The following is a 17,063-nucleotide window of genomic DNA, read 5'->3' as shown; positions in this document are numbered from 1 at the left end:
TTTAAAATACATATTTTTATTGATTTCAGAGAAGAAGCGAGAGGGAGAGAGATAGGAACACAATGATCAAAGAGAATCGTCAATTGGCTGCCTCCTGCATGCCTCCTACTGGGGATTGAACCTGCAATCCAGGCATGTGCCCTGACCTCCTGGTTCATAGGTCGATGCTCAACCAAAGAGCCACACCAGCCAGGCAAGGTGTTTCTTTCTTTATAATTTATGTAGAAGGCAGTATTGAAAACCTATGTATCACCTAATACTCCTGAGACAATGTTTCAAATATTTTACATTAGTAAGATCCTCATAGAAACTCATAGATACGATTATTCTTTCCAGCTTATAAGTAAGTAAACTGAGATAGAAAGGTTCCATAATTTTTCAAAATCATTCAGTAGGCAGAACCCATTTTTTTTAAAACCTAGGCTACCTTACCATTCCAAATATAATGTATGTTTAATACTTCTAATTAGTGTACTTGTTTAATAATTTTCATTTTTGTTTGGCATTTGTAGCACATTCTGGATATTAAGGACAGTGCAGTAATACACAGCAAATCAGTTTTATTAATTTTAATCTCTAAATTTATTTTAAACTTTTGAACCATGATTTAAAAATTTAGCATTCAGACTAATGATTTAAAATTGAGCATTTTAGACTAATTATCTTTGCAATCGACTTTGTTTCAAACATATTATTAACTTTGATTTCGTTTGAGGGAATATTACCTTTTTTTTTTTTTAAAGGAAACATTTATTTATTTCTCATTGATTTCAGAGAGGAAGGGAAAGGGAGAGAGAAATAGAAACATCAATGATGTGAGAGAATCATTGATGGGCTGCCTCCTTGCACACCCGCTACTGGGGATCGAGACTGCAACCTGGGCATATGCCCTAGACCTGAATTGAATTGGGACCCTTCAGCTGTAGGCTAATGCTCTATCTACTGAGCCAAACTGGCTAGGGAGAGAGAATATAACTTTTTGAACCTCGGGAAATCTATCAACTGGCTTTTGCTTCATTAATTCAACTAGAAAATTGAATGAAATCAAGATTTTTTTAAAGCAATTTAACTTGATCCAAATTATTGATTGGTTTGTGAAATAATAATTATTGTATTAGACAGTAACAAACTTGAATAAATACTTACATGAGTGGATTTTGTTATAGAAGCCATGTGTTGTTCTTTGATATTTAGCAATTTAAATTAATGAGGTATAGGACTTTTGGACTACAAAATGTTTTCTTATAAGGCCCTTCAAAATTAATAATGGTGAAATATGTTTTTATCATCAAGGAAAACGCTAAAAATATGTGCCTTGCTGCCTATTGAAAGCCCCTTATGTTTATGTGGACCACAGAGCTCAATGATGAACTTGCCTTGTGTGATGTTTCTTCATTCTTAACTTTATTCTTTCTTTGATTCTGTTGAATTGACTAATTTATTTGATATGGCAATTTACCTGACTTTTCTTGTCTTAAACTTTTTTGCTATCTGAATACTATACTAAAATATTGATTAAAAAATCACTCTGCTTTTCTTCTAGGACAAATAAAATGTGATATAATGCATCAGTATTAATGAATATAGTTCCATCTTTGTACTTCCCTTTAATGTTCTATTTTCTTTCTAGGTCCTTGGTTCTTTGCACAGTTACATTTTAGAGAAATTATAATATAATGATATTATGTACTAGTAAAAGAAAGTAATTTATAAAAGTATCGTAAGGTGTGTTTTTTTTTAATGGCCTTTATTTCTAAAATATTCTGTGCTCAGTGTGTAAGTTCTAAATATTATAAACACACAGTAAAAATCTCTTGTTGTCCTGTCACCCAAATATAACTACTGGTAAGATTTCCTGATGTCTCTCCTAAAATGACAATTTGCAAAACAAATATTTGAATAAAAATTTTCACTCTATATGAAAGTACATTTATTATATGTTCAGAATTTAATATGTTTTTACAACATAAATTTTATTATGTTTTCTTCTCATAAATTTTGTCCCTCACATGTACTAGTTGGCTAGGGTCACCTTTATTACTTAACTAGAGTCCTGATGCACGAAATTCATGCATGGGTAGGGTCCCTAGGCCTGGCTGGTGATCAGGGCCGATCTGCAGGGTGACTGGCAGGGCAATTGGGGCCCCCCCTGCTGGCATCTGCCTTGGCTGGCCTGGGGCCTGTGGGCTGAGGGCAGCTCCTGTGTTTAGCGTCTACCCCCTGGTGGTCAGTGCACATCATAGTGACTGGTCGTTCCACTGGTTGTTCCTCTGTTTGGTCAATTTGCAAATCGACCAAACGACTGAAAAAATGACTGTCTGTATGACCTTCCGGATGACCACGCTATGACACACACTGGCGCCAGGCCAGCCAAGGCGGGTGTGATGCAATTGGTCAGGGGGCCCACCATCGCCCCACGATTGCCCTGCAGAGGAAGGCCCAGGCCACCGGCCAGCGGGCTGATCAATCAGGGGGCTCCACAATCACCCCAAACAGGGAGGCCCAGACCACCCTCTGTGGGGTGCTCAATGGGGGGGGGGGTGCTCCGTGATCAATCGCCCCCCAGAGGGAGGCCCAGGCCACCAGCTGGGGAGCAATCAATGGGGGTGGGGGGCTCCATGATTGCCCCAAAGAGCAAGGCCCAGGCCACCCTCTGCAGGGTGATCGATTGGGGGGCTCCGCTGAACTGGGGAACCAGGGTGTGTGGTGGTAGATGCGGGCAGCGCCAGGCAAAGGCGGGTGTGGTGGGGGGGGGTGGCGGCTGTTAAGGCCTACCCTTGCACGAATTTCATGCGTCGGGGCTCTAGTATAGGATAATCTGGCTCACTCTTTTCTGAGTAAAATTGAGTGAAACAGACATGGTGAAACTGAAGGACCACAGGCCTTGATGCAGTTTTTCAAAATCCCAACTATTACACTAAAGAGAAATGTGAAATATTTTTTAGGCCTAATTTCCTCATAATAAGAATTCTAGCTTTTTGTGATGATTAAATGAAACAGTGGATATAGTTTGTGGTACATTCTAGATGTTTAGTAAAAGTAGTTCTTTTTCTTTTTCCTCAGCGATGTTTTTTTATAAGTAACGTGCTTTGCATGCAGTCCAAGAGTACACGACAGTAAGCTTATTAGATTGATTAAGTCATTTTTAAAATTATGTTTTCTTTAATTAAATGGCAAAAGAATGAAACTGGATTAGTTTGTCCCCATCTACAAAAATTAAATCAAAATGGATCAAAGACCTAAATATAAGACCCGAAACATAAGTTACATGGAAGAAAATATAGGTACCAAGCTTATGGACCTCGGTCTGAGAGAACACATTACGAACTTGTCCCCAAAGGCAAGGGAAGTAAAGACAGACACACACAAACAATGAATGGTACTATGTCAAACTAAAGTAATTTTTAAAATTCCGATTAAGAAAATAGAACTTGGAGATAAAGACATGGCAGAGGCAAGTTGTTTCTTATACCTCTGCACATGCTGGGTGGGTCGAGTACATTTCTAGATATAATTTCATGGAAAATGTTCGGTAAGCCTGGTAAATTAATATTTTGCATGTCAACAACACAGCTCTGCTATCCAAAGAACATTGTGCTCAAATCATTGGAAACCTGTCATGTGGTTATGTTACCCAGTTATGTTTAGAAAAAAACTTTCCACATACTTAATTCATTAAAAATCCCATATATGTTGTTTAGTGAAATATGTTTAAAGATTGTACTGAGGATGAAAGTGAGGAGTAAGGTTGTAACCCTGGTCAGTTTTCCTCAGTGGTTAGAGTATTGACCGGTGGGCCAAAGGGTCTTGGGTTTGATTCCTGGTCAAGGGCACATACCTCGGTTGCAGGTTCAATCCCCAGCCTTGGTCTGGGCATGAGCGGGAGTCAATCAATTGATGTATCTCTCTCTCTCTCTCTCTCTCTCTCTCTCTCTCTCTCTCTCTCTCTCTCTCTCTCTCTCTCTCTCTCTCTCTCAACTTAACCCCTCCCTCCTGCCATCCACTCTGTCTAAAAATCCATGGAAAAAATATCCTCAAGTGAGGATTAAAAACAAAAGTGAGGTTGTATTGAGGAGTAAAGAAGTGGGTTCTACATCATAAGTCCTCAATATATACAAGCAATTACATTTTATTCATTTTAAAATTTGTACATATCTTGCCTTTTAAAGAAGTAATTTGCACTTATCACTAGCAATAAATATTTATTTAATTTCTCTATGTTTCTTATTGATTTAAATGTTTATTCAGAGATTATTTTAGTTCCTACTTTAATGAATCAATTATTAATTTTGAAGTCTTTTTTTAAGCCAAAGGGAAATTGAAGGAAAAATTCTACATTGCTTTTTAAAAATAATGATCCTTTAGACCACTTAGTAAGATAAATATTATTTATTTACCCATGTATTACTTATTTTACCTCAAAAACAAAACAGTTTAGACTGGCTGGCATGACTCAGTTGTTGAGCATGGACCTATGAACCAGGAGGTCACAGTTCCATACCCAGTCAGGGTGGGGCTCTGTCCCCAGTCTGGGGGCAGCGGGTTGGGCAGCTGATCGATGACTCTCTTCCATCATTGATGTTTCTATCTCTCTCTCCCTCTTCCTTCCTCTCTTAAATAAAAAATAAAAATTAAAAAAATAAAATATTTTAAAATGTCACTTAAATAAGGATTAGAATTTTGTTAGAAAACAAAGATGGGTCAGATTACAAAATCTGTACATTTTAACAATTCAAAAGTCAATATTTTTGAGGAATGTTCAAAACAACAACAACAAATTGGTGTTATTATGGTAAGCAAGCCACATCTGAAATAAGATTAATTGGACTGATTAAAATCTGAATTTAAAAATTTCATGGGTCACCCCTTGGTCATTAGAGTGTGGTGGGGGAACTGTGAATAGTTGCAACAGGCACTTCATGCAAAATAAGTGGCCATAGTATTGCTGACGTGGTGATCCTTGCATACGCTTCTGTTTGGGATAAATATGGACAGGAGTGAGGCAGATGGTGCCAGGTAGCCTGCTGGTGTTAGTAGCTATTGAAATCAGCCATTTTCAGTAAGCATTAATATGTAAAGCATCTAGAAAAGATGGAAGAAGGGAAGGAGATTCTACTATATGATTGATTATTGGAATAGATATCTTCTAATAAGGTAACTTCTTTTTTTATATATTTTATTGATTTTTTACAGAGAGGAAGGGAGAGGGATAGTTAAAAACATCGATGAGAGAGAAACATCAGTCAGCTGCCTCCTGCACACCCCCCTATGGGGATGTGCCCGCAAACAAGGTATATGCCCTTGACCGGAATCAAACCTGTGACCCTTGAGTCCCCAGGCCGATGCTCTCTCCACTGAGCCAAACCGGTTAGGGCCTTGGTTGGCAAAGTGTGGCTCTTCCACAAAATACCACGGCCTGGGTGAGTCTGTTTTGAAGAAGTGGCATTAGAAAAAGTTTAAGTTAAAAAAATTTGGCTCTCATAAGAAATTTCAGTCGTTGTACTGTTGATATTTGGCTCTGTTGACTAATGAGTTTGCCGACCACTGGGTTAGGGCCCTGAAATTCTAATAATTTATGAGAAGCAGATTTACATTTGGAACTTAATTTTCAGATTCCACTCTGCATGTAAGAGGTGCAAAGGTATGTAATATTTGTTATTTTCTGTAAGATAGCTGTCATAAATCAGCACCATCTGCTTTTTTTTTTCTCCCCACTAGAAAATTTTTAAAAATTTTTATTGTTTAAAGTATTACATAAGTCTCCTTTTTTTCCCCACTGACCTCTCCCTGGCTGGCCTCCCCCATCCCTGTCTGAGTCCATTTGTTATGCTCATATGCATGTATACAAGTCCTTTGGTTGATCTCTTACCCCCTCATCTCCCGCCTTCCCTCATAGGTTGGACAATCTGTTCTATGCTTCTATGACTCTGGTTCTATTTTTGTTCATCAGTTTATGTTGTTCATTATATTCCACAAATGAGTGAGATCATGTGATATTTCTCTGACTGGCTTGTTTCGCTTAGCATAATGCTCTCCAGTTCCATCCATGCTGTTGCAAATAGTAAGAGTTCCTTCTTTTTTACTGCAGCATAGTATTCCATTGTGTAGATGTACCACAATCTTCTAATCCACTCATCTGCTGACGGGCATTTAGGCTGTTTCCAAATCTTAGCTATTATGAATTGTGCTGCTATGAACATAGGGGTGCATATATCCTTTCTGATTGATGTTTCTAGTTTCTTCGGATATATTCCCAGGAGTGGGATTACTGGGTCAAATGGGAGTTCCAATTTCAGTTTTTTGAGGAAACTCCATACTGTTCTCCACAGTGGCTGCACCAGTCTGCATTGCCACCAGCAGTGCATGAGGGTTCCTTTTCCTCCGCATCCTCACCAGCACTTGTCGTTTGTTGATTTGTTGATGATAGCCATTCTGACAGGTGTGAGATGGTACCTCACTGTCATTTTGATTTGCATTCTGGGATGATTAGTGACTTTGAGCATGTTTTCATATGTCTCTTGGCCTTCCTTATGTCTTCTTTAGAAAAGTATCTATTTAGGTCCTTTGCCCATTTTTTGATTGGATTGTTTATCTTCCTTTTGTTAAGTTGTATGAGTTCCCTATAAATTTTGGAGGTTAAACCCTTATCAGAGATAACATTAGCAAATATGTTCTCCCATGCAGTGGGCTTTCTTGTTGTTTTGTTGATGGTTTCCTTTGCTGTGCAAAAGCTTTTTATTTTGATGTAGTCCCATTTGTTTATTTTCTCTTTAGTTTCCATTGCCCTAGGAGCTGTATTGGTAAAGATATTGCTATGACAAATGTCTGCTATTTTGCTGCCTATGGATTCTGCTAGGATTTTTATGATTTCACATCTTATGTTTCAGTCCTTTATCCATTTTGAGTTTATTTTTGTGTATGGTGTAAGTTGGTGGTCTAGTTTCATTTTTTTGCATGTATCTGTCCAAGTTTCCCAACACCATTTCTTGAAGAGTGACAGTCTTGTCTCCATTGTATGCTCTTGCCTCCTTTGTCAAATATTAATTGAGCATAGTGGTTTTGGATCGCTTTCTGGGTTTAAAGACTCCTCTCTTGCCTTGGGTTGTGTTGGTCATGTTGTGTATGTTTTCAAAATAGGCAATATTTCATTTCTGTGATAAATGGAAATTATATGGACTGTATTAAATACTATGTTTGCTATTCCATTAAATCAGTATTAGCTGGAGTTAAGAATTTAGAAACCCAGATATTTTCTAATGCCTTTTCTGCGTCTATTGATATGATCATGTGATTTTTGTCTTTCAATTTGTTTATGTGATATATCACATTTATTCATTTGGGAATATTGTACCAGCCTTTGTACCCCTGGAATGAATCCCACTTGTTCATGATGTATGATCTTTTGAATATATTGCTGGATATGATTTGCTAAATATTTTTTGAGGATTTTAGCATCTATGTTCATCAGGGTTATTGGACTGTAATTCTCTTTCTTTGTAGTGTCTTTATCTGGTTTTGGATCATGCTGGCCTCATAAAAGGAGCTTGGAAATGTTCCTTCCTCTTAATTTTTTGTAATAGTTTGAGGAGTGTAACTGTAAAACTCCCCTGTAAGCCCTCAGGACCCAGGCTTTTGTTTGCTGGGAGTTTTTTGATTACTGCTTTTGTTTCCTCCATTGTTATTGACCTATTCAGGTTTTCTGATTCTTCCTGATTCAGTTTTGGGGGAGAGTATTTTTCTAGGAATTTGTCCATTTTATCCACATTGTCCAGCTTGTTGGCATATAGTTGTTCATATAATCCTTTGTATTTTTGTGGTATTACTTGTTACTTCACCACTTTCGTCTCTGATTTTATTTATTTGGCTCCTGTTTGTTTCTTGATGAGTCTAGCTAATTGTTTATCAATCTTGTTTATTTTTTCAAAGAAACAGTACTTGGTTTCATTGATCTTTTATATTGTTTTTTTAACCCCTATGTCATATATTTTTGCTCTAATCTTTATTCCTCTCTTCTAATTATTCTTGGTTTTTCTTGTTCTCTAATTTTTTAAATTGTAGTGTTAAATAGTTTTTTTTATTAATTTTTCTTTTTTTTTTTAAGATAGGCCTAGAGTGCTATAAACTTATCTTTCAGACTGCTTTTGCTATGTTCCAGAGATTTTGGGTTATGTCTTCATTTCCATTTGTTTCCAGGAAGTTTTTTCTTTCTTGATCTCATTGGTAACCCATTCATTGTTTAATAGCATCTTATTAAGCCTCGATGTTTTTGCATGTTTTCACTGTAATTGATTTCTAATTTCAGTACACTGTGATTTGAGAAGATGCTTGTGATGAGTTCAATTTTCTTTAACTTGTAGAGACTTGTTTTGTGTCCTAACATGTGGTCTATCTTTGTGAATGATCCATGTGCACTAATTTTCAAATTAAAAAGATAAATAGGTGACCAGTCACATTTAGTTTTCTTACACACATCGTTCATGTGAGTGCTGGTGATTTCAGGATGTATTATCCATTGGCTTTTTCAATTGAGTCAAGGGTTTTTCAATTGAGGGTTAGCCTTTACTAGGTGTAGCGGTTAATAATGTGGATTTTTTTCAATAGATGGAGTTACGCATATGTTGATATATATGTGATTTGATATGTATGCTATTTTGTTGTATTGACAACAAGCTTCAAAACTTCATATGTTAAATTTTCTGAAGGTGTTAACATCATAGATATTTTTACGCTTAAAAATGTCGAATTTCGTGCAAAAAAAAAAAAAAGAGCATTTGCGGAAAGTTTTAATTCATTACTTTATTTTGAAGAAAAGTGCTGCTGAATACTTCAGGAAGCTTATGGTGAACATGCTCCATCTCAAGATACTTGTGAACTCTGGTTTAAACGCTTTAAAAGTGATGATTTCGATGTGAAAGACAAAGAACGTCCAGGTCAACTGAAAAAGTTTGAAGACCAACAATTACGAGCATTATTGAAGATGCGTGTCAAACTCAAAAGCAACTTGCAGAAAGATTAAACGTTGCTCAGCAAACAATTTCCAATCATTTACAAGCAATGGGAAACATTTTAAAGGAAGGAAAATGGGTGCCACATCAACTGAACGAAAGACAAATGGAAAACCGAAAAGTCATCAGTAAAATGTTGCTTCAACGGCATGAAAGAAAGTCTTTTTTGCATCGAAATGTGACTGGAGATGAAAAGTGGATTTATTTTGAGAATCTCAAATGCACAAAATGGGTTAATCCAGGTCAACCATCAACATCGACTGCAAGGCCAAATCGCTTCAGAAAGAAGACAATGCTCTGCGTTTGGTGGGAATCAGGAAGGTGTGGTGTATTATGAGCTTCTAAAACCAGGTGAAACCATTAATACTGATTGCTACTGACAACAAATAATCAATTTGAACGACACTTTGATCATGAACTGACCAGAATGTGCCAGAAGACACGGCCAAGTAATTTTGCTTCATGATAATGCACCATCACACACTTCAAAACCAGTTAAAGACACGTTAGAAGATCTTGCCTGGGAAGCATTAACCCACCCGCTGTATTCACCAGACCTTGCTCCTTCAGATTATCACTTGTTCCGATCAATGGCACACACACTTTCTGAGCAGCACTTCAAAACGTACGAAGAAGTGGAAAATTGGGTCTCTGAATGGTTTGCCTCAAAACAAGAAAAGTTCTACTGGGGCAGTATCCACAAATTACCTGAAGATGGGGGAAATGTGTAGCTAGCGATGGACATTACTTTGAATAAAGCACTTTTGTTGTTTCTCTTGAAATTACCGTGTTTTCTTTGATCACAAAATCCGCATTACTAACCGGTACGCCTGGTCTGTGTTTATGTTGTGGAAGAGTTTCCAGAAGCTGCGAGCCGGTCGTTTCATATGATGCTCTTTTGTCCACTTGTCTAACACAGATTTCTAACCTGATGTAAAACTCCTGCTTTTCACCCAAGCTTATGAAATAATCATTTGTTCTCCATTAGTTTCTGTCCTTGGACTACTTTGACTCCTTCATCTTTTAAAAATATTGCTTAGATCAATAGATTATTGTATAAAGGGTTAACAGAATTATTATCTCCCTTTTGCATGAGAATTTAAACTTTGGTTAACCTTTGGCTTCCTTTTTCTGGAAACCTGTTAAAGGTTTCCATCAACTACCTTGGTGTAGCAAAAGTGACCTCTGATTGATAAATTGCATCTGAACTTGAAAAACTGTAAATGTCTGACAAGCAGCTATGGCTATGGTGTTGTTAATACAAAAAATATTTCTAGAAAAATACTGGCTTCTCTGAGGCAAGAGGCTTGTCAACTAGGGCTATGCTTACAACCAGCCGATACGTCTTTCCCTGCAGCTGAGCTGTCAGCAGGGAGGCCCAGTGGAAGAGCTAGCTCCTGGAAGCTGTGCATGCTGCTCCTTCCAGGAACAAAAGTAGGCTGCTGCCTTGCTAGCAAGTTGGGATTCTTGACTTACACCCTTTGAAGTAAATCTGATGCCAGGTACCCTATGGGGGTCTCAAGAGTCTGGATGTTTAGTTGGATCATAGATCCCTTTCCACCCTTGTTAGGTTTTCAAATATGTAGTCAGAATAGCATAAATAAAAACTAGGTGTCTCTGTTATACTCTTCTTGTTCCTGGACCCTCTGCCTAGAGGCTACAAGTTGAAATTTATGCAGGTGTTTGCTCTGATATTTACTTGCTTGTTTCTAAATAAACCATTTATGGCATCTGTTGACTGGTTATTATGGAAGATGGAGCTTTTCCTTTTATGCCACTTTCACTTTCCATGTTTGTATCCTCTCAGATGTTACATCAAAAGTCTAAGTAAGTCAGTAATATAATTTGGTTTGTAAGAATTACTTCCAGGAACAACAAAAGAAAATGTGTAAGAGGGAATTTATTCAGAGTTCCAACTTGGTTACTCAGTGTGCCAGTGTTCCCTTGCCCTCTTCACATCACCTTGTGAAAATTTTAGCTTGAAGAACCAGTGCATGAAAGGATGATACTCTGATTAATGCTATCGCTGTGATAAACATTTCTTTGTCTCAAACAACGAGTTTTGTTTCTTAAGCTAGCATACATGGAGCCGTGGCAGGCTAACTTAGGACTTTTCAAGTCGGGTGAGATCCTAGACCCTTTTCAGCCCTTGACATCTATTTTCTGTTTGAAAATTCCTTCAACCGGTCACCCATAGTGTTTTCCTCCTCCTGCCATTTACTTGATTGTATACAGTATTTGTTTGCTTATATTTTTTAATGTGTTTTTTAATTACAAAGGCTTTTTTAAAAATATATTTTTATTAATTTTGGAGAAGAAGGGAGAGGGAGAGAGAGATAGAAACATCAATGATGAGAGAAAATCATTGATCGGCTGCCTCCTGTACTCCCCTACTTGGGATTGAGCCTGCAACGCAGGCATGTGCTCTTGACCAGAATAGAACTCGGGACCCCAGGCCAATGCTCTATTCACTGAGCCAACCCAGCCAGGGCTATTCTAAAGGCATTTTACAATGAAATTACTTTGTGTGCAGTAAAGCACAACAAATATCAGGTTTTATGCAAGGTTCTAGAATATGGATGCTACAATGATGTATTTGAATAGGTGTAATATGTTTAATATTGTATTGCAAGGCACAGAGTATGAATAGATGAATATGTATTCTTAAAATATCTTGTAGTTGTGTAAAGTTACTATGAAATATTTATTGAGGTATATTTTATATGTCATCTATTTATTTTTCTTTTCAATAATAGTTAACATTTATTGGGCAATTACTCTGTCAGGCGCCATCTTATTCCTCTCAATTGTCCTATGAAGAAGATATTTTTTTCCAATTTTACAGAAGAAGGAGAGATAGAAATATAGAAGGGCTGTATAACTTGCCTAAGGATATAAAATTAGCATATGGTAGAGGTGGCATTGAAACCCAGGGCTGTTTAATTCTCTAATCCGAGCTCTTAACCACTACAGCCTGGAGAAAAGGGAAAGGATTTAAAAGTATATTGACTATATCAACTCACCTGGAGATTTTTTAAACATTGTGTAGTTTGCATTAATACTATGGGCCTTCACTATTAATTTGACATAAATAACACCAATATTCATTTACAGTAGTCCTTTACTCATGGTTTTGCTTTCCATGGTTTCACTTACCCACCGTCAATAGCAGTCCAAAAATATTAAATGGAAGACTATAAATAAACAATTTATAGATTTTAAGTTGTAGGTCTTCACATTTTGTCCCCCTTGCGACATGACTCACTCCTTTGTCCAGCTGTATACTCACCTTGCCCATTAGGCACTTATCAGATCCCTTATGTGAGGGGGAAGGGTGTCCACATTCACAGAAATCTTATTACAGTGTATTTTAATTATTTTATTTTATTATTTTTGTTAATTTCTTACTGTACTATATAACTTGAATTTTATCATAGATACTAGAGGCCCGTTGCACGAAGATTCGTGCAATAGGCCTTCCTTCCCCTGGCTGCCGGCACCAGTTTTCCTCTGGCATCCAGGACCCAGGCCTTCGCTCTGGCTGCTGCCTTCTGACTTCGCTCCAGCCGGAGTCTTCAGTCTTTGCTGCGGCTGGAGCCTTCAGTCTTCGCTCCAGCAGGAGTGCCGCTCCCGTAGTTCCCTCCGCCCTCCCCGTCAGATCAGGCATCCCGCCCCGCCCAGCCGCTCCACACCTGCATGAGTGCTGCCCAGAGGCCTGGAGCAGCTGGGGGGGCGGGGCCACCACCATCTTTGTTGGGTTAATTTGCATACTCACTCCTGATTGGCTGTGGGTGTCACAAAGTGATGGTCAATTTGTATATTTCTCTTTTATTAGCGTAGATGTATTTTTAGGCAAAAAACAGCCTATATAATAAAGCGGTAATATGCAAATTGACCTTCACACCCTCACAAGATTGCTGCCCCCATGTCATCACAAGATGACCACCACCACATTGTCACAAGATGGCCACCCCCACGTCTTCACAAGATGGTCACCCACACATCATCACAAGTTGGCAGGCAGGGGAGGGCAGATGGGGGCAATCGGGCAGTTGGGGGAGATCAGGCCAGCAGGGAAGCAGTTATGTGTCAATCAGGCCAGCAGGGGAGCTGATAGGGGGTGATCAGGCTGGCAGGCAGAGTGGTTAGGGGCAGTCAGGCAGGTGAGTGGTTAGGAGCCAGCAGTCCCGGATTGTGAGAGGGATGTCCCCCAAGGGGTCCCAGATTGAGAGGGTACAGGCTGGGCTGAGGGACACCCCTGCCCCCAGTGCACGAATTTTGTGCAACAGGCCTCTAGTAGTATGTATATATAGCGTTTGGAACTTTCCGTTGTTTCGGGCACCCACTGAGGATCTTGGAATGTACCCCCTTCAGATCAGTGAGGACTATTGGACTGCTTATAATGGAATTCAGTGTATAACTTTTGTTAAAATTAACTATGTTCAGAAACGGCTTTTTAAAAGTATAAAACAAAAACTAAAGCAATATAGGAGCTAATATTTCCACATCCAGAAATTGGGAAATTCTAAGTTGTGGCTCCCACCACAATTGCAGCCCAGCCTCAGGTCAGTGAGTATTGCAATCTATACTGAACATCATATGCAGCTTCATGAAATAATATTCTACACACTCTTAGAGGCCTGATAATGGCCACTGTGGGAAGAATGAGTGTGTAGATGATCAGTAACTGTTTACCACTGTAGTTTGGGGGCATACCATTTATGTGACTGCTTTTCATAGTGCAACATAGGTGTTTCATATATTGTTGTGGCATTTCAGTGGTGCTTAAATTAGTCATAAATACTGAAACAAAGTGTCTTTAAGTTGTAAGATTATGTTTTTCATCTGACTTATAAACAGTCTCTTTGCTCTCCTTCCTCTATTTCCAATCCCAAAGGAAAAGCATACTTGTGGGAATTGTTTATATTTAAAGTGTGGTTCTTAGGTAAGTTCAAGATGCTAGTTAACTTTGGAAATGTAAGCTGGTGCTTAAAGGAGGTAAATGAATAAGAAGTGCATATAGGAGCCTAAAAGCACAGGATCGTGTCTTGAAGTAGCTTGGCTTTATGCAGTGACCTACCACTGAGGCTCTATGGTCCCATCCACTAGAACAACTCAGAAAAATTTGATTCTCAGAGGAAATGTCAGTTGGACATTATCAACTGCTTTACTTTGCCTTAATATTGCTTCAATAATTTGTAATATTTTTTGACACTATGTCTTAAACATACAAGTTTTGCTTATCATTTTATTGATGTCTTTGTTGACAGCATACACATTTCTATTATGAGTCTCTCAAATACATGTTTAAACATATAAAATTTTTGCTAATGATGGACTCTTATATAGGTTGTTGTTTAAGTTCACGTATAAAATTACTGTTATCTAATTTATGTGGTAGAAAGGATAAACTTCACAGGTTATTTGTATATATTAATTATATACATAAACTTCCAAGAAATAAATTAAGCAAATTGTATTTAGGTATGGTTTTGTTTTCATTAGCAAAGTATTTACAGAGTATCTAGTGGGTGCCCAAAACACTGTGGTCCAAGGTGAAGCCCACAAGAGCCTCTTAGCCACTGTGTTTGGAACTCTGAGTATTTTCTGAACATTCTAATTTGGTTAATAAGACCACTGATGTCACTCAGGCATGTTTATCATTATTCAAATGATCCTGAGAAGGCGGCGTAACTGTTAGTGAACTCCCTAGTGAAAAAACAATGACCATGATTATATATAAAATAAGGTATAGTCTTGGGTGACATTTCATTTGTTTTTATGAACCATCACATTTATTCCACATGGCACCTTTTGGAGTATCAGCATCTTACCCAATCCCAATTTGTACAACATGCTGGAACATAATTTTTACATGATACTGCCTTTGTAGAAGGAAGGATACCAAGGTGAGGGTTGATTATGTTGCTCTGTGTGCTTTACCCTTTACTTGGTCCTTCATTAAGAAGTAAGCAGAAGTGATTCTTTGAAACTAAGATCTTAATACCTTTACAGGTAACTCTAGTCAATTGGCTCAGAGTAACTTGAAGTGATACTTCATAGGATGAAGGATTTGAGTCAAGTATTGTACTTACTGCATACTCATTTTGCCAAGCTGTGTTAGTGAAACTTAGGGACTGACAAATATGACTTTGCAGATTTTGGTAGTCATTAAGGATTATAATGGTCTCAACTGTTTAGATTAGTAAGAATTTTAAACATACATACTCAGTGTCATGTACATATATTTATTAATATATTGACACTATATTATTAATATACTATAACATACAATTACTTCCTAAAATATACACCAAAAAAGTGAAGTAAAAATGATAAAGTTAACATTAAGTAGAAGTTCTAATGTTTTCTTATTGCATTGGTATCTTTTTCACCTCCTGGGAAATGCTAAATCAGTTGACTATTGCTTTGAAATGCAACTTTTTATATATACATACCCATCTAATTATAAAAGTCATCTTCAGTAGAGAAAACACCTAATTATAACATGATTACAATGCCTGCCAGTCTCCACTTTTATCCAGCTTTCTTTCACATTTTAGAAATAGATCTAACACAGAGTGTGCTATTCTTTGTGTCGTGCTCTTAGGATGAGGATGGGACAGAAGACAACAGTCGTGTTGAACCTGTTGGACATGCGGACAGTGGTTTGGAGAACATGCCCAACTTTTCTCTAGAGTAAGTTACTGGTGGTTTTAATTAAATATGTAATATACCTGCAGCATCACTGATAGCAGAAAGTGTTCCAAAAACATATGGCGTGTGTGGGATGTTTGTGCTGAGTTAAAAACATGCCTTGCATTAGTTTGTTTTCCAAAGAGCATCTTTCATCGATTGTGTTAATTATTATCTAATGTAAAAAGAATAGCATGGAAATTCACATGTCTCTGTCCTGAGTTTCATGCCTTGGCAAATACTATTAAGTTATAATATAAAATAGTGTTTGATTAAAAATGTTTGCTGAGTTCACAGCACTACAACTGTTTTCAGATTGATTTGTATGTCAGTATTTTGGTCATTTGTTTGTTGTTCAACTTAGCTAAATTAAAAAGATTATAAACATACTTTAACTGAAAAACTATTTAAATCATATAAGCATTAGCTATTTTAGCATATATATTTTGATTTTAAAATAGAATCTCTCAAGGCATTTGAAATATTATAGGTCATAGGTTGGGGACCTGAACATGATTTTAAGTATGAAAGGACAGAGTAAAATTTTCTTATATTATTATCACAACTGTACAATTACCTTAAATATTGGCATGTTTAAATGGAAGGGGTTATCAGGGAGGTCAGTCATTTTGAATATTTTTCTTTGACTGTGGGTAAAAGTTAGGGGATCTAGACATTAACATTTAAACTCTTTCTTCTTTGGGTCTACCAAGGGAACGTTCTAAGAACTTCCTCAGTGATATTAGGCACTAGAATCAGATTATGTTTGGATATAGAGTAACCAGCACCAAGTATTTTCTTTTAAGAAATACTTGCCATGTCCTAGTTCTTTTTAGAGAAAATGTGAAATAGTAATAATAATTAGAGTAACTACACTATTCTTAGTGGACAAACCAATCATTAAAAACTGTGTAAGTGATAAATAGTATCTAAAATAGGATGTTATAAAATTCTATGAGAATATTCTTAAAAATAAAAATCCATTTAGTGTTACTTCAATATAGCTCATTTTTTATTTTGTCCTAAATAGTATATATGATTAAATCTGTGCACTAATGTATTTCAATTTTGTTTTCAATCAGTATTCCTATCTTTATTTTTCTTTAGCCCTTAGGCTTTTATTTAGGAAGTCTAAGAATTGGCATTTTCCATTATATAAAACCTATATTGTGACCTTTGTCAAATCCATTGATAATCATTTATGGTTGTTGGTGTTGCTTAAATTAGATATTTAATTAAAATACTATTTCCAAATATCACTTGTTAGATAAGTACTGCTTAGATTTCTATACAGTACCCCCCCACACACATACACACGAGCACACAAAATCTACAAAGGAAGTGAAATCTCATTTAAATGGT

The 17,063-nt window shown here is 37.1% G+C and overlaps 1 protein-coding gene across 18 annotated transcripts in view; it reads left to right on the top strand.

The window, feature by feature from the left end:
• PARD3 (par-3 family cell polarity regulator) overlaps window positions 1-17,063 on the top strand; it is a 699,476-nt gene that overhangs the window by 323,967 nt on the left and 358,446 nt on the right. For all 18 annotated transcript variants that reach the window (XM_054716632.1, XM_054716629.1, XM_054716625.1 and 15 more), the window contains one exon: window positions 15,616-15,704. In XM_054716632.1, coding sequence (XP_054572607.1) covers window positions 15,616-15,704 — 89 coding nt within the window. The remainder of the gene's footprint in view (window positions 1-15,615; window positions 15,705-17,063) is intronic.

Source organism: Eptesicus fuscus, chromosome 5, assembly GCF_027574615.1.
Source record: "Eptesicus fuscus isolate TK198812 chromosome 5, DD_ASM_mEF_20220401, whole genome shotgun sequence".
NCBI lineage: Eukaryota > Metazoa > Chordata > Mammalia > Chiroptera > Vespertilionidae > Eptesicus > Eptesicus fuscus.
Note: the sequence above shows the minus strand (reverse complement) of the source record. Positions and strands in the feature narration are given on the sequence as shown.